The sequence below is a fragment of the Muntiacus reevesi genome, chromosome 13 (genome assembly GCF_963930625.1).
Source record: "Muntiacus reevesi chromosome 13, mMunRee1.1, whole genome shotgun sequence".
Taxonomy (NCBI): Eukaryota; Metazoa; Chordata; class Mammalia; order Artiodactyla; family Cervidae; genus Muntiacus; species Muntiacus reevesi.
Window position 1 is genome coordinate 32,756,606 of NC_089261.1, and position 27,298 is coordinate 32,783,903.

The 27,298-nt window shown below is 40.9% G+C and overlaps 1 protein-coding gene across 5 annotated transcripts in view; it reads left to right on the forward strand.

The window, feature by feature from the left end:
• Positions 1–3,100: 3,100 nt before the first annotated feature.
• RAPGEF2 (Rap guanine nucleotide exchange factor 2) overlaps positions 3,101–27,298 on the forward strand; it is a 256,474-nt gene continuing 232,276 nt past the window's right edge. For all 5 annotated transcript variants that reach the window (XM_065905101.1, XM_065905102.1, XM_065905105.1 and 2 more), the window contains exon 1: positions 3,101–3,304. In XM_065905101.1, coding sequence (XP_065761173.1) covers positions 3,236–3,304 — 69 coding nt within the window. In that variant the 5' untranslated portion in view covers positions 3,101–3,235. The remainder of the gene's footprint in view (positions 3,305–27,298) is intronic.

Sequence of the window (27,298 nt, forward strand, 5' to 3'; positions counted from 1 at the left end):
CAAGATACAAAGTGAAGGGCTTTGTTTTGTTTTTTGGTGGCCTAGGGAAGCTGGTCACCAGTTCAGGTGGCAGAGAAACTGCAAAGGGAAAGGCCATGAGACTGCGAGTTCCAGAAGTGGCATGTAGGCCAGCGTAATTGGAAAATGAGTAGGGGGTTGAGTAGTAGGGGATGAGTCAGAGAGACAAGTGGGGGAGGACCAGTCTGTAGGTCATTTAGGCCATAATAAATACGGACCTTGGCTTTTACTGTAAATGCGATGGATAACTAATGAACGTTTCTTTCTTTTTTAGCAGAAGAGTAGGTCTTCCCTGGTGGGTCAGATCATAAGGAATGTACCTACAATGCAGGAGTTCTGGGTTCAATCCCTGGGTCGAGAAGATCCCCTGGAGAAGGGAATGACTACCCACTCCAGTATTCTTGCCTGGAGAATTCCAGGGGCAGAGGAGCGTGGCAGAAGAGTAAGTTGAACTGGAATGAACAGATTCACTCTACATGTTGGAGTCAAGGGGCGAAAAGAGGCTAAGTAGGTGGTTATTGCAAAGTTTAGGCCAAACGTGATGCTGGCGTGGACCAAGGTCATGGCAGTCAAGACAGTTGGGTAGAGGTTAGATTCCAGATACAGTACTTTGAAGGTTGAGCTGACAGGTTTATTGAAATTTGTAGGTTGTAAGAGAAAAAGTCAAGAAAGATGCCAAGGTTTCTCACCTGGGCACTGGGTGATTGGTGTAGATGACCGCTGGCTGGAATGGGGAAGGCTATGGGTGGGGCATGTTGGGGGCCAAAGATCTGGAGCCTGGTTTGCACATGTTAATTCTTAGACATCTACTGGGCGCCAGATGGAGATGTCAGGTAAGTTTTCTCACTTCATTGGACTTGATTTTTCTTCTTTTCTCTCTTCACAGAGTGGTAATGGCACTTACTCAAGGTGGTGGTCTATGTCATAAAAAATCTGATGCTGGCCCTCAAGTGAGGAGTTTGAGAGAAATATGGGGAAGCATTTGGGGCAGGGGTAATATCTAGAGATACAAAGGTCTAGAGATACAATTTGTAACTCAGATTCAATTTCAGAAGGTTGGGCCAGGATGGTTTCTTCTCTTGGAAGCCACACAATCTGTTTAATGCCACGCAGATGACTTCAGGAATGTAAAGTGTTTGTTCATAACTTATTCCAACTGTTTAAAATAAACTAGATGTTGAAACAGTATCTTTGAAAATTGGAGGAAAGTCCAGCGTAGTAGGTCGTGCAAATAACAATCCTCCTCTGAATATGGCCTCCATACAGACAGCAAAACATGAACTTATTGAAGCAGGTAAAAATAAAACCCTAGGGCCAGAACTCCAGAGCTGTGGCCGCTGGTTGGCTGACCTTACACTTCTCGACCTGGCCTTGGCAGGGTATGCGGCAGGGCCCGGGGGCGGGGTGGCATGGTGACAATAGGCATGGTGACATCTTAAAGGGCTCTCTGATCTAGTGCTTCTGCACCAAGTTCGACTTGGGTCTGGGGTCTGGAGGTTTACTCCAGCCTCATGCCAAGCACACCTGCAACGGTTTCTGCTTATGTCACAGAATTCGCTGTGTCTCGCGCAAAAGGCTGATCACATTTAAATCTGGAGTGTTTGCCTGTCTTGGGGCGGTGTTTAGTCCAGCATTGGACTCGCACGTTTCCATCTCCTTAGTTTCGCGGTCACTTAAGTGTCAGGCGCCTGCTGAGCACCGAGGCAGGAGGGAACGCTTTCCCTGAAGCAAGTCACAAATAAACCTAATAACCCCCTAGAGGAGTGATTGTCTCTGCAGCGACTCGGAACCCAACCCCTGGGTTCAAAACAACTGCCCAGGGCGGCCCAAGCTGCGGCCGGACTTCTGTTCCCGGTCAACTTTCAGCCCCGGCGGCCGAGACCTGGCGGCAGGGGGAGTATGGACAGGCGAGGGGACGCGGCAGATCCCCCGGGATCCTGAGTGGGATGTGGGTAGGGGGCGCGGCGTAAGCCGGGGAAGGGGTGGGGAGCGGGGAGAGGGGAGTCTGCGCCTTCCGCCCCGGCGCTGAGACTCGTCGCCTCCCCGAGGCCAGGGGGACCGGGGCCCCCGCCAGCCCCGCAAGGGCGCTGCCACCCCGGGCCGCCGGGCCGCCCGGCTCACCTGGGCCGCCGAAGGTGCCGCTCACCAGCGAGGGCGCGGCCGGCGGGCCTACCGGCTGGGGGCCCGGGGGCGGGCCCGGGCTCAGGACGCCCGGCCCCCGCCGACGCGGCGCGAGCCCACTGGCCGCAGACCCGTCACTCACTCTTCACCATGGTTGCAGCACAAAGCGACCGGCCCCGGAGGCCGTTTCCTCCCTAAGGAACCGCGGGGCGGCGCGGAGGCGCAGGAGGAGGAAGAGGCGGGGAAGAGGAGGGGAGTCGCTGCTTCCCAAACACTCTCCGGGGGGCAGTGCGCGACGCCCGCCGCCGGGAGTCCGGACCCGGCTGCCCGCGGCCCCTTCCCTCCGCGCCCTCAGACCGGGAACAAAGTTGCCGAGAGTCAGGCGACCGAGGGCGCAGCCGGGGGCGCTCTGGCCGCTCCGCGCGCGCCGATGGGGGGAGGCGGCGGCGGCGGAGCGCACGGTGGCGGCCGGGGCGGCGGCGGCGGCGGCGGGGCGGCCCGAGGGGATGCAGCAGCAGTCGGGGGGCTCGGCGGAGCGCAGTAGACAGAGCTCCGGCGCGGCGGAGACGGAGACCGAGGCGATTCAGCTCCGGAGCGCCCAGACCTGAGCCAGTCCTCAGACGGCGGCCGCGGTGCCGGAGTGCTTTCCGGAGACCCCGAGAGGAGGGGGCGGCCCTGCGCCCGGAGGAGCAGGAGGCCCGCGCGCCCCAGCCTCCCCCCTCACCGCGGCTCGAACTCCCTAAAAATAACTCAGGCCCAAGAGGGCCGGGAGGAGCCGCCGCCGTTCCCGAGAGGAGCCGGGGAGGCGTGTCGAGCCAGGGCCCGGAGGGAGCCTTCCCGACCGCGGGGCGCGGAGGAAGCGGAGGAGGCGGAGGAAGCGAGAGCTCCCGGCTGCCGGGCGCCTCGGGGACCCTCGGGCCTCACGCCCCCCGCCCCGCCGCGCGCCCCGGGCCCCGCCGCCCGGCCGCCGCCGCGGTTTGGCTGGTTGGCCCTAGGCGGAGCGCTTAGGGCGGAGGCGGCGGCGGCGGCGGCGGCGCTGGGCCGGGAGGAGGCGGCCGAGGGCGCGGAGCGGCCCCGGCCCGGGCCGCGGGGGGAGATGGCGTCCTACGTGGATAACAGCTTCCGCCAGGCGGTGATGAAGAACCCCGCCGAAAGGACCCCCCAGGTGAGACCCGCGTCGGCTGCGCCCTCCCAGCCCCCACCCCTCCCGACGCCGTTTGCCCCGCGCACCCGCGCCTCCCATCAGGTCCCCAACTTCCAGTGGCTTCCCATCTCCAAGCCTTCCCCGGCTTGTCCTGGCATTATTTTCCCCTCTCTTGGGTTTTCTTCTTTTCGCTGCCTTCTCGGTACTGTCCTGCCCCCGCGATTGTCCGGCGGGGCTGAGAGGTCTTTCCCGAGCGTCCCGGCTTCCCAGCCGCGCGCTGGACCTGCGGGTCTGCGGGGGTGACCTCCTCTCGGCCGTCCCTCTTGCCCCACCGGCCGCAGGGCTGCCTTCCTCCCCGAGCCTATGATCCCTTTCTGCCTTCACTGTTCAGGGTGTTCGCAGAGGTGTTGAGGAAACTTACAGGGCTCTGCGAAAGACAAATCCGCCGTGGTCTTCTAAAGTGAAACGTTGAGATGTTTGTATATTTACTGTTTTGCTTTTTTGGGGGGGTTGGGAAAGGATGCCCTTTCCAAAGAAGGGAGGAAGAAAGTTGGATAGCTAGGTTACTGCTTGTAGTGTCAATTGCAGAGAGAACTGCAGAGCAGGCATGTTCAAATACCAACCGCCCCCCGCCCCGTACCCGCCCCCGGGAAGGGCACCCTGCGGATTCTTCTGGTGTTGCACAACCTTGTCAAAATTAGGTAAGTTTGTTAACCTTTATACGTTTCGTTTACCTTCAGACTTATTTTTCTCTGGCTTTAAGTGGAGAAATTGCTGATGATGTTGGATCTGATCGTCTCTAGTTGGACTGGAAAGAGGGAAATTTATAAAAATGTGGTGGTTTGATTTTTTTTTTTCGGTTGTAGTTGCTGACTGGATAATGACGCATACGTTGGGATGGTGACTCCAGGGGATCCTGCTGCCAACCTTCTTAAGACAAATAAGCCCTCCTGATCCTTGGGGCCATCAGACATTTAGGATCTAGTGCTTGAAAGAGTGGCTTCACTTGTTAGGTGTTGGATGCCATCTGTTCACATCCAAATGCTCTCCTTCTCTGCCGTTGACGGTTGTTATTTAATGCGGGGAGAGGAGGATAAAATAGACTCTTCCACCGGCTGCCTTTGGGCAAGGCCCAGGAATGGCACCTGGTACCGTTTTTCATTTTTTTTTCTAATGCAGCCGTCACATCTGGGGAGTGTAGCTAGAGTGCGCATATTTACCAAACATGTGGAAGATGGGTGATAAATTTTACAAGGAAAATTCAGTTCACACTGTCACTGGAAAGTTCCCGTTCTAAAGGTTACTTTACCAAAAACAAGGACTGGCCTGCTCAGGTCTTGCTGCCCTGCCTCTCCTGTGCCTTTCCCACCTCCTGTTGGTTTTGCGGTTGGCAATCACTCGGTCCTCTGCATCTGAAACTGTAGGTTCTCAGCCACAGTGTGATGGAAAAGCTAATTTCAGTGAAGTGTTTCAATGCCTTTCAGTGTTTGAGGTGCCAAGTGAAATCACACATGCTGAGAATATTAGAACTCAGTAAGGTGGTCAGAAAATGATGTCAGAGGCCTTGGTTGGAAATTAGAGAGGGGGAAGTGGTGTGGTTGGCTGATTAGAATAGCAATGACTGAATACCTACCATCAGGTGGGAGGGGGTAGCCGGTCACCAAACAAGACTGAAAGAGGCAGAATGTCCACTCTGACAGTGCGTGGATTGTGCCAAAGAAATGAACTGTTAAACTTTCCTATTTCCGAGCCAGCTGTGGAGAACAGAGTGAAAACCGACCAACGTAGAACTTGGCCTGAGTCAGAAGTGGGTCAGTTGCTACTGACACCAACAATGTGCAAACTTCACTGACAGCCTCAAAGCAGCGTTTTTATCTCCCTGCACCTCCCCCCCCCCAACACCTTCACAGAACAAGTCACCCTAAAGAAACTTACCAAACATTTTGAACTTTCAGAAGTGTCCACCCTATTAACTTCAATGCCCAGTGCAAATCTCCAAAGAGAAAGTAGTTGGTAAGGTGGATGCTTCCCCTCTTTACCTGGCTCGTTAAAAGGAATTACTCTTCTAAGTTTGAAATTTACTCAGAAGTAAAAAAAAACAAAACTTTGGTATCAGGTGCCTTTTCTGTTGAGTGTGCGTGAATGCAAGGACTGGAAATTTTCCTGCACTCTCTTTTCTCATGATTACTTGAGAGTTAGAATTTTGTAATATAAAGGCAAAGTTATTAAACCTATGAGCAGACACATGTGAATCAGGAAAGTTATGCTGTTGTACTTCTTCTGTTTCTCAGGATAGATTTATGAGGAGTTTGTGTGATTCTTATGATAAGCAAAAGAAAGGCACTTTAAGAAAAAAGAGGAAAAAAAAATATATATATTTTGTTAAATTCATTTCCTTTTTTTAAAAAATCCCACCAACCCAGTCTCCTAAACCCTGAGAGGACATACTTTTGTACCAGGTCAGTCAGTTGCCTAGAAGTAATCATGCTGTCACTTGTATAACCTAAAAAAGTTAGCTAAGAAGTTAAAGAGGTTTTGGGGGCAGGGAGAACCTCAGTGCAGACACAGGGACTTTGAAAATTATTATGAAATTAGGAAGCTTTTCATAGCCACTTGGGAAATGGAATCCATTTTTCCCGTTTATTTAGGCACTTCACTAGAGGGGAGATGGTAAGGAGAAGCAAGCAAAATTGTCACCTGAATTTTTAGCCAGATGTTGCACATTCAGATGTAAGGGGCTGTCATTATTTCACCTGGTATTCTGGGAGGAGGAAAAAAAAGCTATCTTTAATCCAGTATGTGTCCAGTATTGTGTATCTGGAAAATGGCTAAGTTGTAGTCAATGGAGCACTGTATTCTCACTAACAAACCTCCTTGAAAATAAGGAACACTACACGTTCTATTGATACTTTTCAGTGCATCTCTTGTTGAAAAACAGAACTCTTAAGTAATTGCTTTATTAAACTATTTGGGTTTATGTCTTTAATCACTTAAGTGGGAAGCTTGGGCACCTAAGCAATTTAGTGAAGTAAAAGATGTAAATAAATTACAAACAGCTTCGCCCCCAAGGCTTTAAACAATAAAATGAGTTTTCCAAACCATTTTATTAACTTATTGAGTTCAGACCCTTTCAGATTGCTTAGGTAGGGTGTTTAAATGCCTTTTTTAGTCTTTCAGATGAAACATCTATTGCAGAGTTGTCTATTCTGCTTTAAAGATTTAATATGTGTTTTTAGCTAGTTGTAAAAGTTACTTTTTAAAATGATTTGTGTTTTAAAATGGTTTGTATTTTAAAAAACAGCTCCTGCCTCACCTTTTCTTAGTTAATAATATTACTTTTTTCCTCACGGATTTTTTTGGGGGTGTGTGTGGCTATTACACCTTTTGATTTAGTTGCTAATTCATGAATTTGTCATCAGAGGTCATAACTGTGCAAGACAATTCTTTGCAAAAGTCACTTGGTAGAATAACTCTTGAGTCTTAATGAGAGGGTTGAAAAAGTGCCTTTAGCACAGGGAACTTTAAATTGTGAGAATCTGCACAATAGTTTCTCTGGTGGATGTTTAACTTTCAAATCTAGTGGAAGAATTGTCTATTGACACATAAAAATTTCCATTTCTTTTTATCATTGTTTACTGGCAGTCTTATATTTTCATCTGACAACTTATACTTTGATTATAGTTTGGCTCATTTGGGGGCTTTAGTAATAAATAAATTGTCTCAAGTAGTTTTTGTTCATAAAACACAACTAAATGATCCGGGTGCAATTTTGAAAAGCATGTTTCACAAAGTAATGCCTGTTTGGCTACAAGCATTTAGCTCTCATAGCAATGATATTTGAATTTGGAGGTTAAAAAAATGCACATTTATTACGAAAAGCTAATGTGACTCTGAACAAGTGAGGACTTAAGTTTGTGGTAAGAATTATTAACATTCTTTTGCATTATTGGTGGAAACTTAGTTGCCTTCAAATAACCTTTTAAGCATTTAGTAATTAACAGTTCCATAATTAGCTTTGCATATCTTGACTGAGATTCAAAATGAATCTAACTGCAGTGCTGTGTGGAGGCTGGTTTAATATAGTCCTTCCCAGACCCTGGGATTTTCATAGACACTCAACTCCACCCACCACCCCCCCCCAAATTAAAAAAAAATGAAGAGGACTTCCGGGTTGCCCACTTGGTGCAGTTTTCTTCCTCTCAAGAAAGGATGTAAAATAAAAAAACAAACCCATCTATAACCTCTTAACACTATAATTTTATGTTATGAAAACTCACCAAGGTTTTTGTTTTTATTTTTTTAAAATAATTGAAGTATAGTTGACTTACAGTGGTCATTTCTGCTGTACGATGAAGTGATTCAGTTCAGTATGTGTATCATTTTTTTTGGCAGCCTGGGTCTTTGTTGCCCAGGCTTTCTCTAGTTGCGGTGTGTGGGCTTCTCGTGGTGGCGGCTTCTGTCGTGGAGTGCGGGCTCTTGGTGCGTGGTCTTCAGTAGTTGCAGCACTCAGATTTATCAGTCGTGGTGCACACGTTTAGTTGCTCCTTGGCATGTGGGCTCTCCCTGGACCAGGGATGGAACCCGTGTCCTTGGCAGGAGGATTCTTAACCACTGGACCACCAGGGAAGCCCCTATAAGATCTTCTTTAAAACCTTCTTTTCCATTTTGGTTTATCACAGGATATTGAATATAGTTCCCTGTGCTCGACAGGACCTTGTTTATCCATTCTATATATATAATGGTTTGCATCTGCTAACCCCGAATGCCCAATCCATTCCCCCAGTCCCCTCCTGTCTGAAACCATAAGTCTGCTCTTTTTTTTTTTTTTCCTCTTAATTTTCTGTTGGCCTGAGAAAACTTCATCCAGGTAGATTGTGTGTGTCGGGGGGAGTTAAATAAACACAGTAAGTCTGCCTTTGATGTTTGAAATTCAAGTCATATAAAGTTATATTACATAAAGTAATAGCAGCATTTGCTTCCAGACATAAGTGAATTATTTGAAATAAAGATACAGTAACCTTTTTGAAAAACAGAAAGACTGCCTTTTTGACTCTTTTGAAAAAAGTGGTGGTTGTTTTTTTAGCTTTGTTACTTTGTAAGTTTGAAAAGGAATTGTAATTCCCTCAAAGAACTTTGGTCTAGACTAGTGTAAAGAGATATGGAAGTGTGAACCCTGGTGACAGTTCCATGATATTGGTATCATATGAGCTGTTCCCTCTCCTCACCCTGTTTTTGGTAACAGTTTTCTAGAGGTTTAGAATTTCTCAAATATTTAATAAGAGCTATATAAACTGCAATCAGAACTTAACATTTTGATCCTGTTAACTTCTGGGAGTTCAGCTGACCAGCCAATACTTTCTGGCCCTTGACAGCTGTCTGTTCTCCAGCTTGTGGTGTGTGTTCACGTAAAAGCTAATCAGAAGAGACGAGACCCTGAAGAAGAATTAACCGTTGGTGGTTTATTCTGGGGAGGACTGATAGTAACTTTCTCAGAAGCCAGCTAGCAAGCAGTGGAACTGAAGGGATGGACAATGATGATTTTGATCTCTCCTGAGTATTCATGCTAGAGTTGAAACTCATTCTTTTTAAAAAATAATTTTTGTTTTTAGTTTGAGATAATTGTAGATTCACATGCAGTTGTAAGAAATAATGCAGAGGTCTCTGTACCTTTTACCCGGTTTTCCCCATTACAAGTATCTTACAAAACTGTAGTGGAGTATCACAACAAGGATACTGACATTGATCAAGCAGAGGGATTCCATTACCACAAGAATTCCTCTTGTTGCCTTTTTATAGGCATGATCACACCAGCCTTACCTCTGGCAAGGACTAATCTCTTCTCCATTGCTATAATTTTGTCATTTCAAGACTGTCATGTAAATGGAATCATACACAGATTGACTTTTTGGATTGGCTTTTTTTCAGTTAGCAGAATTAAGGCTTGTTACCTTTTGGCCAAAATGAGTTTAGTTACTATTGTCTCTGAGTGCTTTGGGCTGTGTTCTTGAGATACCAAAAGTATTTGGGGATGGGAGCAGCACAAGGTAAGGTGGGTTTAAAACAGTAACAGTGAGAAATTGTTAATAATCATATGTATAAAATAAAGACTGAAGATCATTAGATCTTGGATGAGCAAGAGTTGTGAGAGTACAACACATTTGGGATATTTCAATATATATAGGTTTTTTTTTTTCCATAAAAGCATTTTTTTCTGTGTATATTAAAGTGTAAAGGTAGTCTTACCATCCAGGATATGTCATGAAAAGAAATTACCTGGTTTTCCTCAACCAAAGTGGTGTTTTACAATTCAGAAGGAAGTCTGATGGATGTATTTATACAAAGGAGTTCCAGGGGGACAATTTGAACAACAAAATATGGAATTATACCTCTAGGGGAAAAAATATTCATGAGCTCATACCAACATAAGTAAATTATTAAGTAAATAGGGGAGAAGAGGCAACTCTTTGTTACAGTAGGATTTTCCCCCTGCCCCCCCCCCCCAAAAAAAAACTAGAAGGTATGATGGAAGTGGAAAATCACTAGTAGGCAAACCTTACAGTAATAATGGTTGCAAGCAAGAATCGGTAGATGCCAGAACTAGTGGGTGAGAGTATGATGACAAATAATATACATCGGATATCAGAATATTTGCTTAGTTTCACAGTGTCTTCCCCACAAGATCAATTAATTAATTACAAAGGGCAAATCAGTACTTTTAAAGTGAAGAAAATTAGCAGATACCAAGTTGATTAGGTGATCAAAGTTATATCACCAGATGTGTTGACATAATGCACCAAGAAGAGCACATCTGAAGTGGTGTTCTTACTAAAAAGCCCTTCAATTTGAGTGTCAGAGAACACTAGGCAAATTCAAATTTTAGGATGCTCTACAAGACAGCCTGGAGGAGGAAATGGCAACCCACTCTAGTATTCTTGCCTGGAGAATCCGTTGGACAGGGGAACCTGGCAGGCTGTACAGTCAATGGGGTCGCAAAGAGTCCGACACGACTTAGCAACTACACACACAAGATGGCCAGTACCCAGAAGTATTCAGGTTACAAAAGGATGACGTGCTGAAGAGCCACAGATTGAAGGAGACCAAGGAAGCATTATAACCAAATGAGCTGTGGGATTCTGGGTGAGGTCTTGGACCAGAAAGTAAACACTGGGACAACCGATGACATTTGAATTGATAGTTTTACTGTGGTAGGCTGGATGAAGAGTGTATAGGATCTCTGAACTACCTTTTATTAAAAAAAAAAACAACAAACTTCTTTTAGTGTAAAGCTATGTCAAAATTAAAAGTGAAAGAAAACCAACTTTTGGGGTTGTTGTGACTCTGACAAGAGGCCACCAAATTAAGATATTTAAAAAAATTATCTTTTTTGCTGAGTTAATCTTAATGAAGAGCTCAGTACCTTTTAGCTAAATATTTTGTGTACATTAGGCCATTAGTAACATGGCTGAATCAATATATTAGAGGAAATTAAACACACACACACACACACACACACACACACATCCAAGCTTGCAATAAATGGACAAGAAGAGCTAAAATTTATTCACCTTTTTTCCTAAATTTTGTAGATATTTCCATAAAAATGCAGTGTATTTTACCAGTTTTGAAGGTTTCATAATCCCAAATGTAAGTGAATTAGAATACCTGGTGTATGAAGAAAATGTGCAGGAGATAAAATATTCCATGCACATGAAGCAAGTAGAAAAGATACTGTGGTAGTAGTTTAAGGAAGTCAGTGGAGGTGAAATCAAGTTTGTAGCATCCCCCTCTCTTTCCTTTCCTGTGAACTTAAAAAGTCTTTAAATTGTTACTTTTGGTAGGAGTGAGGAGGTGGAAGGGAGGGGGAGGGTGGCAGTGGGTGTTGACGAGGTAGGTCAGAGGCCCTATTACAGCTGGAGCTGATGAGACCTCTGAGCTGGGTGTGCAGTGTTTCATTAAGATCAGTTCAAGACAGAAATATCTCTACAAATCTTTTTTTTTGTATATGTGTATTTCAGGTATATATACTGGAAAATTGAAATGCAAAGGCATTATATATAATAATGCCTTTGCATTTCTGTTACAACCTCCCCTCCTCTGCCAGCCACCTACCTTTCTTTTTTGTGTGTGGTAAATATTGGAGAATACATGCTGTTTTTGTATACTATGTATTTTTTTTTCTTTCTATAACTGAAACTAGTGCTGGAAGATTAGATGAAAAAATGTAGGTGCTAACATTTGAGATAACTACTAATAAACTATAAGCTGGGAGGTATTTACTATTTTCAATTATAAAGATAAAGCCATTTGTTTTCTATATATCAATAGGATTTTTTTCTGTAATGTTTTCAGTAACTGCATTTGAGGGCACAAGTGAAAAAGAAGAGCTGGCCAGCCTTTGAAGTAACTAAAATCTTACATTAATAAAGTAAAAAGAGTGAAAATATATAGATGTTAACTAGCCCTATTTAACACTTGTCCAGTTGTTCTGTATATAAGTTAAGTATTTGAAATCTTCAAGGCAGTAAAGTTTCTGATTTCTTCTGTAAGTGACATTATGCAGTCTTGCAAACTCCACACTCAAATTAGAACATTTTTGGTCAAATTGTTAGAAATGTTCGGCTAAGTTAAATTAGTTACTGTATTAAGAAAGTGCTTGGTCAAATTTATACATTTCCAAACAACAATTTAAAAACTCATGAGTTAAAAAAAAGATTGAAATGCCAAGAATCGAGGTGAAGAAGAATTTGTTTGCATTTCAGTTTTTTCTAGTCTTCATTTGTGTCAGATTCCCTGACTTTTGTGGGACTGGAATAAACTGAGGGGCGAGCTTTAGGGTCTGGCGTTATCAAGCACTGCTCTGCTCCTTCAGTTGGGAAACCACAGACTTCTTTCAGAGGCAGGCAGTATATGCCGAGACCCACAAGTTCTTTAATCCCAGTTGTGAATCTCCAAACCTAAAGTCATCTGAGGCTTAAGTTGGAATGGGTGAGAATTCCTATCTTGATTCCATTTTCTCTGGTATGGTTTGAATCTGCATCAGTTAGAGGAAGCTCTGTGGGGGTCAGCATGTAAAATCATTTCACTTTAAAAGTCCTTGTTCCCACTTGACATTTGGCGGGATGGCTGCTTTCCTTTGTAGTTGCGCATTTGTACCTTTAAGTGCATTCACAGTAGAGTTATTTTGAGTTTATTGGGTATATTCCCTTCATCTAACCTGGTGGCTATGACCCTGAACTTTGGTGTCCAGACCACAACTCATGGGGTCTCAGGCTTTTGGATTTCAAGGACTTTTTAAAAATCATAAAACTCTGGGCTTCTGATATTGATTTGTCACCTATTTATTTTGACAAGTAAGCTTGTTAAAGTGAATTTAAACTCACTCTCCACCCTTCTCATTTCATAAAAGAAAAGTGAAGTCGCTCAGTCGTGTCTGACTCTTTGTGACCCCATGGACTGAAGCCTACCAGGTTCCTCCATCTGTGGAATTTCCATGGCAAGAGTACTGGAGTGGGTTGCCATTTCCTTCTCCAGGGGATCTTCCCAACCCGGGGATCAAACCCTGGTCTCCCGAATTGTAGGTAGATGCTTTACTGTCTGAGCCACCAGGGAAGTCACGTCATAAAAGAAAGGACATTCTAATATCATAAAGACAGAAAGGTTATAATCTCAGAATAAAGTTAGCTCTGTTTCACCATATTCTGTTTTTGTTAAGGATTGTTAAAATTTTGCCACTGATGAGTATGGGGCTTCCCAGGTGGTGCTAGTGGTAAGTAGCCTGCCAAAGCAGGAGACACAAGAGATGTGGGTTTGACCCTTGGGTTGGGAAGATCCCCTGGAATAGAAAATGGCAACTCATTCCAGTATTCTTGCCTGGAAAATTCCATGGGCAGAGGAGCCTGCTGGTCTACAGTCCATGGGTTCGCAAAGAGTCAGACACGATTGAGCAACTTATATTACCAGCCTTACATGATTGTATACATTAAATATGCTCACGTATTTTTTTTTTTAAACAGTCTCTGACTTGAGTGCTTAATATTTGTTATATTTTAAAACTTTTTATTTTGGAGTATAGCTTATTAACAATGCTGTGATACTTTAAGGTGGACAGCGAACTCAGTCATTCAAACACACGTATCTATTCTCCCTCACACCCCCCTCCCATATTACTATTTTTCAGTTGTTGGTGTTTATTTTTCCCTTAGATAATTTTTCATCATTCATGTATCTTACAGTTAACTCACTGAAGTGATTATAACATAAATCTCATTGGTAGAGTTGATTCATGGCTCAGATTGTGTTGGCATTGCCTTAGTCTGCAGGTTTTCAGAAACCGCACGCATGGAAGCTTAGGGATGGGCTTATCTTTCTCAAAAAATAAGAAATCTCAAGTTAGGCCATTCAGGCCTGATGGAGAAGCTCAAAGATTTCATTAAGGAAACTAGCTCATGCTACTTAGCAAGTGATTTTAGGTTTCAAAGTCCCAAGATGATGGCTGCATCCTAAGCAGGAGAAATGGGAGGAGGTTGAAACTCTTACCTCTTTTGTTGGTAAGAGTTTGTTATTTTGAAGGGAAGTCCTCTCCAGGTGTTTGTCATTGACCAGAGGCTGGGTCACATGGCTACTCCTAGTTGCAAAGGAGGCTGGAGATGTGAGCATTTTGCACTAAGCCTGTATTGCAGAAAGGCAGGAAAGAAGGAGGTTAAGATGAATGGGTGCTATGAGCTGATAGTATTTGTCCAACTTACTTTGTGTAGGAAACAGATGATTGCAAGAAGTTTACAGAGTGATTCTCAGGAGACCTCTTTGAAAGTCTTACTTCCAGAGGTCTTACAGTAACATATAGAGCTAACGTTACTGTAATTGCAGTTTTGGAGTCACATAGATATATTTAACTTTTTAGTTCAGTTATTAGATGTATGACTGTTAATTTTCTGAAGCACAGTCTCTTATTTGAAAATAGAGGTAAAAATACCAGTGTGTGAACATTATATATAAATTTAACATTATATATAAATATAAATAAAATACTGAATGTGACTTTTAAGTATGTTTTTGTATGTTTTTAAGTGGGAACTATTGATTTACGTATTGATTTAAAATAGAACATAGGTTTATATTTTCTATGTTCTTTTTGCCTCAGTTGCACTCTGTTTTAAAATTTTATTTCATTCCTATGTGTTCAGTTTTGTGTTCTGATATTTCTGTGTATAGCAGTGCTTTGTTATTTTTCTGGGTCTTTTAAGTTTTCAATTTGTCATTCCTCGTACAAGCTGAATCATCATCACTTTATAAATATGAAATCATATATAAAATGCTTGTAAAAGATAGCAGTTTAAATAGTTTTTTGTAATTTGTTGAATTCATACTTATATCGTAAACTTATGTCTTTGAGAAAAGCGACTTCATATTCAATGTTATAGGAGACTAGTGAAAGTGTGTGAAAGTGTTAGTCACTCACTTGTGTCTGACCCTTTGTGACCCCATGGACTGTAACAAGCAAGGCTCCTCTGTCCATGGAATTCTCCAGGCCAGAATACTGGAGTGGGTTGCCATTCCTTTCTCCAGGGGATCTTCCTGACCCAGCTGTTGAACCTGGGTCTCCCGTGTTGCAGGCAGATTCTTTACTGTCTGAGAAGACTGACTTTGATATTAAAATTTTAAGTATGCAGTATGTCTTGCTTTAGAGTAGATGTGTTTAGTTATGGGCTTTTAATGATAACATTCAAGATTTATGTAGATAAACTGCTCTTATGTGTAGTGGGGTCAGTTAAACCATTTGCTATCAGAAGCTGATGGCTAGAAATGTTACTTGAAAGAGTCTGGGGTATTTGTTATTTTAAAACATTCTTTTTTTTTTTTGGTAAGTTATTTGTTTTTGGGAGGGGGTCTAAGGTCTAAAATATACCTGAATCTGGAGTATAAGTTAAGACTTTGATTTCATTTAAAATGGATTAATGTGTAAGGTGTCTGTTGGCCTCAGTGGAGAGATTGCTTGACTGGAATTTGCTATGCGTCTTTAAAACTCAGGTCTTGGCATACCCCATAGCACAGAACTGGAGCTAATAAATGCTGTTTAATGACTTGATTTTTTTTTTTCCCTGAGAATTTGAGATACAGCGGAAAATGTAATTATATACTTCTACATTAATAGTGAATTGGATAGAAGCTGAATAGGAGCAGTAGTTCAGTTTCTGTAACACAGAAGCCCTCCTTTATAGAAACATGTAACTTGGTGGAACAAAGTTTTTTTTCTTATCAGGCAGTTGCCTCTCCATAAGTTTAATCACTTTGGTACTGATATATTAAACTGTCATTTACACTATATTTGATTGTTATTTAATATAGTGTATAAATTCTTCCTCTGAGCTCCTGTGACACCTTTGTTCTACTTTGCAGCACTTTTTTTTTTTTTTTAATTACTTTGAGATTTTTGACTATGGTCAGGGACAGTAGTGTAATGACAGACCTAATTTATAAAATTCAATTCAGTTCTAGTATTGAGAACCAGTTTGCTGATAAACTGTTACTAAATGGAAATCTTAGCTTTGATCCATTTTAATAGATATGGCTGTTTTTATAGATTCACTCTTTGGGCTTCCTAAATGTTGCATTGGTAAAGAATCCACCTGCCAATGCAGGAGGTGGCGGTTCGATTCCTGGGTCTGAAAGATAGGGAGTAGAAGAAATAACAACCCACTCCAGTATTCTTGCCTGGAAAATCCCATGGTCAGAAGATCCTGGTAGGCTACACTTGCATGAGGTTGCAAAGAGTGACTGAGCACACAGATATTAACTTCTTAAGGGGCAGTTTCAGAAATAGATTAAATACTCTCTGCTTAGATCTTTATTCATTGATTACATATAAAACTTTAGAAAAAAGTAAACTGTACTAAGACTTATTCTGGGTAAAATATTTACACATTTGTAGTAAAAGACATCTTAATTAAACATACGTGCAGTAGAATTTAACTTCATTGATTTCTACTTTTTACCTGTACACTGTAATTTTTAATTTTGTCATGTAATGGTCTTTCTTTTTTTGGTCACACCGCCTGACTGGTGGGATCTTAGTTCCCCGACTGGGGATCGGACCTGGGTCCTTGGCAGTGAAAGTGCACACAGTCCTAAGCCCTCGACTGCCAGGGGATTCCCACGGTGCTCTTCTTAATGGGAAGGGATGGTGTGATTCTGGAGCATGGGAAAGGCATGTAGTCCATAGACTGCTTCCCTTACCTGATGATGCCTGAAGGGACCTTGAGGAAAACAGACTTGTCAGTATTGGTTCTTGATGCTGAGGGGAACCTTAGAATCAGCTATCATCGTACCACACACTTGGCTTCTTCCAGGGGCCTATGGAGAGTCCTGGAAATCTGGCCTAGTCTCCACCTTTAATATCTATTAGAAAAGGAAGACTTACTGCTAAAAAAAAAATGTTGCAAATCCCTGATCTAGTTTGGGACTCCTGAGAAAATAAATACCAAGAATAGTTGGTGAATTTCCCCATGCCACAGGGACAGAGCCAGCACACTGTTGAAAACTTAAGCTCCTAGATCAGGACTGAGTAAGCTGTAGCCCTTGGGCCAAATTCAGCCCATAGCCTGGTTTTCTATATAAAGTTTTATTGGGACCCAGCCAGGCTCGTTCTTTATGTATTGTCTGTGGCTGCTTTTGTGCTTCAGAGGCTAAGTATGGCCTGCAGAGGCTAAAATACTTACTGTCTGGCTCTACAGAAATTTGTCCTTTGCCTTACAGACTCTCATTTCTGAGAACTTCCAACTGATTTCAGGGCTCAAGGATTTAGTATGTCTTTTATAATTGCAGGTCTGTAATCAAAGAAGTATGTTTACACAAGGGGCTTTCCAAGTGGCCCAGTGGTAAAGAATCTCCCTGCCAATGCAGGAGTCATGGGTTTGATCCCTGGGTTGGGAAGATCCCCTGGAGGAGGGCATGGCAACCCACTCCAGTATTCTTACCTGGGAAATCCCTTGGACAGGAGCCTGGCAGGTTGCAGTCCATGAGGTCACAGGGTCTGATGGTGATTGAGCATGCGCACTTCTTTATAGAAAGGGGAACGAAGTAGAGTTATCTCAACCCAGCCTGAATGCACTGTTATTTAAATGCAGCAAAAACAAAGCTATTTTGTCAATTTCAGTTATTTTTTCTTTCGAGATGTAGCCAAAAGAGTATTGGGACTTTTAGTCATTTTAATAAAGTGTCTTCCGGTGTTCTTTACAAATATAATCTGAAAGGAGAAAAGAAATTTTATTATATAGTAGCATTATTAACATAACTGTTCATAAAATGTCTTAAAGGCACTGGGTGTAATATATGTTATTTATTATTGTTCATCTGCTAATGTTTATCCAATATGTTTTTTTTTTCCCCCCCTGAGTCGTAGAGTTTTGCTCCCAGGAAGGGCATATTTTTGTATAGGTTAATACATCAGTTTTCCAGCCTGACTTTATTGAAACTGTGTCTGTTGTCTTTTTCTCAGTTTTCAAGAAATCCAGAGTTAGCTGAGAAGTTTTAAGAAAAATCCTCTTCCTGAATTAGGCTTTCATGAATGAAACAAAACTGAATTATATAAGATATACCAGCCCCTGTTCTTGGCACCTGCTGGGTGCTCTGCTTAATAACTTTGTGTTGTACTCAAAGATGCTTTTATTTCCATTTTGTTTGCAATCGAGAACAATTTTACTACTACCTTTAGCTTTTGAAAAATGATTGTAGGCATATTATCTAAACCTTTAAATTGGATTCAGAGATAAAACTTTTTGCTTTTTATTATATAGTTTACCTTTCTCTGTCTTGCACCCAAACAGAAACTTGCTTGAGTTGATCTTTCCTTTTCAAAGTGGCTGCAGAATTGTCCTTTAGTAGCTGTTACTTCTTGGCAATCACAAAAATAACTTAATTAGTTAACAGATGATAACTTGTAGAGCTATGGTAACTAATTATATTGATGTGAGTAAAGAAAAGAGGCTATTTCAATGAGGCTTCTGGGGTTAGAAATGAAATTACTTTTCTTGAGAAGGTATGCTTTCATCATGGTTTAGAAGAGAGAGAGGAAGGTCTCTAAAATTGCAACAATCTTGCCAGTGTTCAGTGAAACTTTGTAGAAAATGTTAATGGAAATCTTATTACAATGTATACAGTTTCAGACCTCCTCTCTCCTAGTAGAAACATTCCTAGTATTTAAGCTGCTTCCTTACTTAATCCTTGGAGGATAATCAGTTTTCATACTGTCAGTTGCCTCCTCAGTTGTCTAGGAAAAGTCTTCCAGAAGACTGAAATTAATATAGTCTTCTGGAAAGGATTAAAAACTATTCAGTTTAAAACTTCAGGGATATTGTACAGAATTTTGAACATTTCTGCTTGTGATTTTTTTTTTTTAAAGGAAGGGAGTAAACGTTAAACATTTTGCGCCAATTTTTAGAAAGATAGCATTTACCTTCAAATTGGTTGAAGGAAAATACAGACTAGCACAGGGGAAAGAAGAAAGAAACTCACGTCTCCTGGAAATCTTTGGAAGTCTGGTGAAAAGAAAACCATACTTTGCATCAAACTGGATGAAATTTTTTAGAATTAAGAAAGATCTCACCCATAACTTAAAGTCTAGCCTTTTGTATTTGTTGTTCAGTCATGTAGTCATGCCTGACTCTTTGCCACCCCATGTTGCAGAACACACCAGGCTTCCCTGTCCTTCACTATCTCCTGGAGTTTGTGCACTCCTGTTCACTGAGTGGGTGATGCTGTTCAACCATCTCATCCTCTGTCTTCCTCTTTTGTATATCTTACAGTTTTCTTTATATTTGAAATAGGTTAAATGACTTTTTTGGGTAGAATATCATTTACTCTCTCTTGTCCAAGGTTTAGACAAGAAGAAAAAAGTGGCCAATCTCTATTACCTCTTTCAGAAGGTTATAAGGATTTCTCAGAATTTTCTTAACTTATTAGGCAAATACTCCCCTTTGCTGATTGTGAAAACAAGCAAGTTAAATATGTTTATGGGAACCCATGCTGGTCCTCCCCCCTCTGCTTTTAGGCTAGGTCGTAATTTACACTTTCCTTCATTTTTGCTCTACTCAGTTGATTATGAGATCAATAGTACAAGAAAAGAAACACTGCTGTGGACCTGTTTATTTAGGGTGGTATTTCAGAGAGAAAAATGCTAAGGCCTCATTTCTTGACAAGTAGAAGCCATTCCCTTGGATGGTAATTTTCATGAATGATACTTGTAACCACAAAGAAGAATACTTTTGCTTTATCTTCTGGGTAAACTGCTCCTATGTTCAAATTGACTTTCTAAAAAGCTAACCATGGAGTTTGGGAAAGAAAACATCCATTTATTTTCCTTCCTGATTCTTCCTTTCAGTCTCACTGCTGTCATCCTCAGGTCTTTGTCTGCGTGCCACAAACAAAGGGACCCTTTTCATCCAAGGTCCCTTCATTCCTTGCTGTTCTTCCCTCAGACCTGTCCTGGGCATTTTAAAAGGACTAACTTAAAATGTTTTCCCTCTAGGAAGCTTTTTCTAGGCACTTGAGCTAGATGCTGAATTTTTCTTTGTGAGCATTTTTATTGTTTTTAACTTGCACCTCTCTGTAAGGCATTTATCGTCTGGGAATATTCTGAAGATATTCTATAATGTATATAGTGTGTGCACACACACACTTCTTTATCTGTTCATCCATTGGAGACACTTAGGTTGTTTGCACATCTTGGCTGTTGTGTTGTAAATAAGGCTAACTGAACATAGGGGTGCATGTATCTTTTCAAATTACTGTTTTCATATTCTCCGGATAAATGCCCAGTGGAATAGCTGGAACATATGATAGCTCTGTTCTTAATTTTTCCATTAATCATTGTATTGTTCTCTACAGTGGCTGCAGCAATCTACATTCCCATCAGCGGTGCACAAGGGCTCCCTTTTCTCCACACCCTTGGTATTAATAAGACCTGTTATTTGTTGTCTTCTTGATAATAGCCATTTTAACCTATGGGAGGTGATATCTCATTGTGATTTTGATTTACATTTCTGTAATAATTGGTCATGTTGAGCATCTTTTTATTTACCTGTTGTTCATCTCTTTGTCTTTTTTGGAAAAATGTCTGTTCAGTCCTTTGCTTATTTTTTAATTGGACCTTGTTTTTTGAAATGTTAAGTTGTATGAGTACTTTGTATATTTTGAGTTGTGTATTTTGGATTTTACCAAAATATTTGGATCTGGCCCCTTGTCAGATTTATGATTTATAAATATCTTTCCCCTTTCAGTAGGTGTCCTTTTCACTTTGTTGATGATTTCCTTCACGGTAGAAGTTTTTAGTTTGATTTAGTCCCATTTTAATTTTCAAATTATGTAGCATGTGGAACTTCCCTGACCCTGGGGGCCAAGGGATCAAACCTGGACCCTCTGCAGTGGAAACATGGAGTCTTAAACACTGGCCCACCAGGGAAATCTAAGTCTCATTTTTAATTTTTTGCTTCTGTTTCCCTTGCCTTAGGAGTCAAATCCAAACACATAGCTAAGACCAGTGTCAGGAAGGTTGTCACCTATGTTTCCTTCTAGGAATTTATGTTTCTTAGGTCTTAGGTTCCAGTCTTTGATCTATTTTTAGCTAATTTGTGTTCTTGGCTCCTTTGTTGTGAGTTAATTGTCCACGTATATATGGTTTGGTTTGTGCTCTTGCTCTCTTTCGTTGATCTGTGTGTCTGCTTTTATTCCAGGGCCGTATTATTTTGATAACTGTAGCTTTGTAATACAGTTTGAAATCAGAGAATGTGATACCTACACATTTGTTATTCTTTCTGGAACAGCTTTGGCTAGTTGGGCTCTATTGTGGCTCCATATAAATATTTGTTCTAGTTCTATGAAAGATGTCACTGGAATTTTGATGGGGATTGCACTGAGTTCGTGGATTGCTTTGGGTAGTATGGTTGTTTTAACAATGTTTATTCTTTCAATCCATGAGTGTGGAATATGTTTTCATTTTATTTGTGCATTCAATTTCTTTCATCTTACAGTTTTTAGTGTACCTTATCTCTTATTTTAAACTGTAAAAAATTCCTTGAAAGTGAATCTATCTTATAGACATTTGTGTTTCCATGGTTTTATAACACCTGAGCGTTTCATAAATACTTAAATGTATGAAGTGTGCGTCAGACATTTCCATGTGATTCAATAAGAAGTACTGACAGGGCACAACCCAATTTGGTATAATTTTAAAATTTAACTCCTGGGAGGGAGATTATTGAGTATAACATAATTCAGGCTTGCTATTATTTTAAGACAGCCACAGTTAACTCTTAGAATTGCTTGGGTAGGTGATATGATTCGCATTTTACTTAGCCACCATGACTTTGGTCGGTCACATAAGTAAGTCAAAAATAAAAGCCTGAAACTCTAGGCATGATCTTATGAATTTCTAAGCCCTGGACTTCAGTTTGTGGCCTTGGATTTTATTCAAGGGGTGTGCACATTTGCTTCTACTGGATTCTGAACTTTTTGTTTTATATGTCTACTTTGTAAGCTTTTGTAAGTCAGATCGACAGTATTCTAAATTGTATAACTAATCTCTTGTAAGGTCCAAGAGAAACAGAACTTGTAATGCCTTAACTTCTTTTGTATTGATGTTGCTCTAATGATGTCACTCATTTTGGGGTCTGTAATCTAATGAGGAAAAGTAAGTGAGAGACGGGCGGTGTGGTACTTTGGCAGCTGTCCTCGGACCTCAGCTTTCTGGTCTGTGAAACAGCACACTGTTTTCCAGGGTATCTGTTAAGGGTTAAATGAACATAACATGAGAAAGTACTTCTCAAAGGGAAAAATCTACAGTAATGTAAGACATTACAATCACTGACACAATGAAAGTATTAGTGCCAGTAGAAATTGTGAGTCATTTTAAAAGATAAGAGACTATTTGGCTATACAAATAATACTATTTGGCTAGTAGTATCTATAGAAGTATGCCTCTTTTCAGTGTGAGTAAGGCAGTAAGACCGTGTTTTCAAATTATTTCTTTATTTGGTTGTCCAGATTAATACTTATCTGGATCATTTTAGAAGCATAGGCTTCATGTTGAGCTTTCTAAAGAGCTTTCTTTGTTAAAGCATTTTCAGACTTCAAAGAACCATTGTGTAGGAACTCATCTACACCAATATATCTTGAGTAGTTTTGATTATTTTATGTTGAGTAGAAAAGCTGAACCGAAGATTTTTTCACTTTCAAAAGTACTCAAGTGGCAGAGTCTTTCCATATGTGTAACATGTATATGTATTTTCTTATAAGAGTGTTTATTGGAATACATGTTTTTTGAAATAAAAGCTTTATAATTGTGTGCTGTGAATAGATACGATTTTCTGTTCTCTTCTGATTATTGAAATCTGTCATCATTCTGTACTTAAATTTGAATGCTCTGTGACCTTAGAGATATAGCCAAAAACTTGCAGAAGAGTGTTAATAAGTATAAGAATGTGGAATAGAAATTTCATGACTATTTTTGAAGAATTTGAAAAGAAATTGGAATTACTTTCATAATATAAACATTCACTATTAAAAGGTACAACAGTAAGTGAATCTTTATATTATGCTTCTAATTATCTTTCATTGAGTTACTTTTGTAGTGCTGCCCCTTTGAAAGTTCAAGTCTCCTTTAGTATAATAATGCATAATGCTTAGAGTTGTGTTGTTTGCTCTTCATTTATACTTGGGGAAAACGCAACTTAGAATAACTGAGGGCGATACGGAAAAGCAATCGGCATTTATCAAGTCTTCATTATGTGTCAGAAAGTCAGATAGGTTTTTTTTCCCCTCATTTTTTAGTTTTTCATCAACCCAATTAAGCAGGAAATGCTGCTCTTAACTTACCAGTGAAGAAGCAACTGAGATAGAGAGGTTAACTCCTTTGCTTAAGGACACATAAAACTGTCTGATCTCAAAGTCCACACTTTTGCACTCTACCAGGCTCCTTCTGAAGTAAAATTGAGTGTCAGTATCTGGACTGTTGTAGTAAGGACTGTTACAAAGTGAAGTTCCGGTTTGCTTAAGGTCTTTCTCTTAATTTGCCCATTTTTCTTTATATAAAAGGCTTCACTAGGTTACTTGTACTTCAGAGATGAGCTTCAGGTCTAAAATCTCATTTTATTGAAATTTTGGGACTTCCCTCGTGGCTCAGTGGTTAAGACTGTGTGCTTCCACTGTAGGAGGCCTGGGTTTGATCCATGGGTGGAAAACTAAGATTCTGCAAGCCACACAGTGTGGTCAAATAAATAATTTTATTAAGATTTTCATTTTTAAAATAATTGGAATTAGTAGAGTAGGACTGTAAGGTCTATTTTTAACTTAGGTCAAGGTACTTAGCAAATAGATATGTCTCGATAAGTGTTAGATTGTTATATTAATTCTGTCTTTTAAGTAGCTTGTCTTAGTCATTAGGTTTATCTGAAAAAAATACAGAGTTTTACATGATGGTTTTAGTAGCATCTAATATTTGTTGACAGTTTTGTCACTGGATACTGCTTTAAGGATGTGAAGTGTTAGTTGCTCAGTCATGTCTAACTCTTTGCGACCCCATGGACTGAAACCTGCTGGGCTCCTCTGTCCATGGGATTCTCCAGGCAAGAATACTGCCTGGAAGATACTGCCTTAGGGTTCTCATTTACTTCTCCAGGGGATCTTCCTGACCCAGGGTTCAAACCCAGGTCTCCTGCATTGCAGGCGGATTCTTTACCGTTTGATCCACCGGGGAAGCCCCAAGGATGTAAATGTATTATTCTTTCTCCTCCTTTTCAGTACTTTGTTTTATCCAGTTTATATAACGTGTGGCATAGTAACATGATAAATATGTTATCTTGGTATCTTCTTCTGATTAGTTATTGGGTTTTGCTTCCTTTTTTATTTTTAATAATCAATTACATTATTAAGGATTTTCGTCAATTGAAGAGGATGGAAGTGCTGATTGCAGTTAGAATTCTCTGATCTTTGGTGTGGGCTCGCTTGCTGCCTTTCAGGTTGTTCTCTACTGGGGCGACTAACCACTTTTTCTCAGCAGTAGTATACCCAGGCATCTGCTCGTTTGTCAGAAAAACACAGATTTGACATACCTCCTATTTCTGTTGTTTATGAAATTTCCACATAGAATTATATTAATAATTCCTTCCTGTCTGGAAACATAGTTGGAAGCCTGGTTTTCAGTGCTGACTGAGAAAGGTGGGGGAAAGGCTCCGGGGCTTGCTCCCAGGGACCGGATTTGAATGGGTTGTAGTGTTCGGAACTAGCAGGTTGGGGAGTCAAACATTCCTGGCGCTTCTGCTTCTCTGACTATTGCCCTGAAGATGTCTTAACTCATCAGTGAATTTTGTTGTCTGGCTACAGAACTTAGAAAGGGGTTAATTGAACTGGAATTTGACCAGAATCAAGAAACGTATAGAAATTATCCAGATATGCTAAGAATTAATTCATAAGCTTGTATCTTGCAGAGAGATACTGTTTATGTTATCTGACATTATCCGACACTATTTTATGATTGTACTTCTTGATCTCAACGATTTAATGAAAGACAGATGCTAGATTCTGGAATGTGAGATTGTAAGGAGTCTTAAGTGCTTCTGAAATTCTGAATCCAGATGTTCTGGTGGTGCTGGGGATGCGTCTGTGTTTCAGTGACGTGCTCGAGTCGTTTCAGTTGAGGAGACCCGTGTCACTGTGTCTGTGGTAGCAAGTCGTTTGTTCCCCTTTGTCCTTACAAGACATAGAAAATCCCCTTACTTTAGGGATGGAAGAACACAGTACTCTAGGGCAGAAAGATAGGAGGTTTCCAAAGGGGTAACAAGGTCTTTTTTCTTTTCTTTTTTTTAATTCTGAATTTTCTCATTTATGGCTCCTTTAAAAAACAAAACCATATCATTTCCTTCTAGAACATTCTATGTTGACCATTCCTCAGGCTCCTGTTTTTGAGGGGCGCTGGGATCAGAACGAAAGGTTGAGTGCAACCTCCTAGGGGGTTGCTTGAAATTCACCCTGCATTGTAAGTGTAGATGATAATGTGTTGCTGTCTCTGGAATGTTTGCTGTGTTCCACAAATGTTCATCATTTGTACTTAGACTGTATATTTTAAAACTAGTGTTCTAAATAATATTAGGTTTATGTGTGTGTGTGTGCGCGTGCATGCATGGTTCACACATCAAAATTATAAAAAGGTGTACAACAAGAGGTATTCCTTCCTCTTCTGCTCCACATGTGCCTGTTCTCCAGCCCTGAAAGAGAAGGAGTGGTCTCAGTTGCTTGTTTATTCTTCCAAAGATTATTTTTTTGAAGATCCATGCATAGACCCATACATAGAATACAAAATGTTTTCCCCAACCCCCAGATTATATCTACTTACCTATCTGTCCCTTGCTTATTTACTTGCTGTAAAATATAATTTGGGAATCTTTCTGGAACAGTGAACAAAGAGCTCTCTTGTGGGGTGTGTCTGTGGTGTGTGTGTTTAGCCAGTACAACATATTCCCAGTGCTACAAGGAATATCCCTTACATATGTGATCTGATAAATTTCTGTTGGGCCAAAGGATTCTTGCATTTCTAATTTCAATAATTATTGTAATAGCATAGTACTGTCAATATTATATTAGGAATTAAAAAGACAAATTGTAATTGGTTGCAACTTTTATAAAAGTCAGATATAATTTTTTAAAAAATATTATTTACCTGGCTGAGCTGGGTCTTAGTTGTGGCATGCGTTATCTTTAGTTGCAACATTCAGACTCTTAGTGGCGGCAAATGGGATCTTGTTCCCTGACCAGGAATAGAACCTGGCTCCCCTGGTTGGGAGCATGAAGTCTTAGCAGGAAGTCTGCAGATGTAATTTATCCATAGTAAGATTTATCCTTTCCCAGTATAAAACTGTGAGTACAGGCACACCACCAGCAGTCACCACAGTCAAAGATGTTTTCATCATCTGGGAAGCTCCCTGCCCCTGTCTGCAGTCAGTCCCCTCTGACCAACCCTGACTGTGGCAACCGTTGATCTGATGTCTCTTAGTACAGGTTTGCCTTTCTCAGAATGTCCTATATTGATACATGGAATCATAAAACGGGCCATCTTCTTGCATCACTTCTTCAGCAAGCATCAGGCTTTTGAGATTGAGCCATGCTGTGGCATGTACCAGTAGTTTTTTTTTTTTTTTTGGTTTGTTTTTCTTCCTGTTCATTGCTGAGTAGTATTTCATCATATAGATGTACCAAAATTTGTTTATCCCCAATCCATATTTGAGTTGCTTCTAGTTTTTGGCAATTATGAATAAAGCTGCTGTAAACCGTACATGTAAGAATTTATGTGAACATGTATTTTTGTTTTTATTGGCAAATACCTAAGTGTGGGATTCCTGGGGCTACATGCTGTTTAACTTCATGAGAAACTGACCGAGTCTTGTTTCCGCAGCAGCTGTGTCATTTGGTATTTCCTTCTGCAGTGCATGAACATTCCAGTGGTCCTGCATCCTAATTAGCACTTGGATGTCAGGTTATATTTTAAGGCATTTTATTAATAAGCCTGTAGTGATATCTTAGTGTTTTTTAAAAAACAGCTTTATGAAGTATAATTCCTATACTGTACTATTTACTCATTTAAAGTATATGATCAGTGATTTTTAGTGTATTTACAGGAATGTGAAGCTACCATCACAGTCAATTTTAGAACATTTTTATCACCTCGGAAAGAAAATCCTTGCACTCTTTCAGCTATTACCCATTGTGCACTATGCATCCTGTCCTAACTAACGAGGAGTTTGCTTTCTGTCTCTATAGAATTTCCTATTCTGGACATTTTGTATGAATGGAATAATGTAATATGCAGTTTTTGTGTGTGCCTGGCTTGTTTGATTTAGCATTATGTTTTCAGGATTAATCCATGTTGTAGTATGTATAAAGTATTCCATTCCTTTTTTTGGGGCCAAATACTGTTTCATCAATGAAATATTATGAGTTACAAGCTGGAATCAAGATAGGTGGGAGAAACAT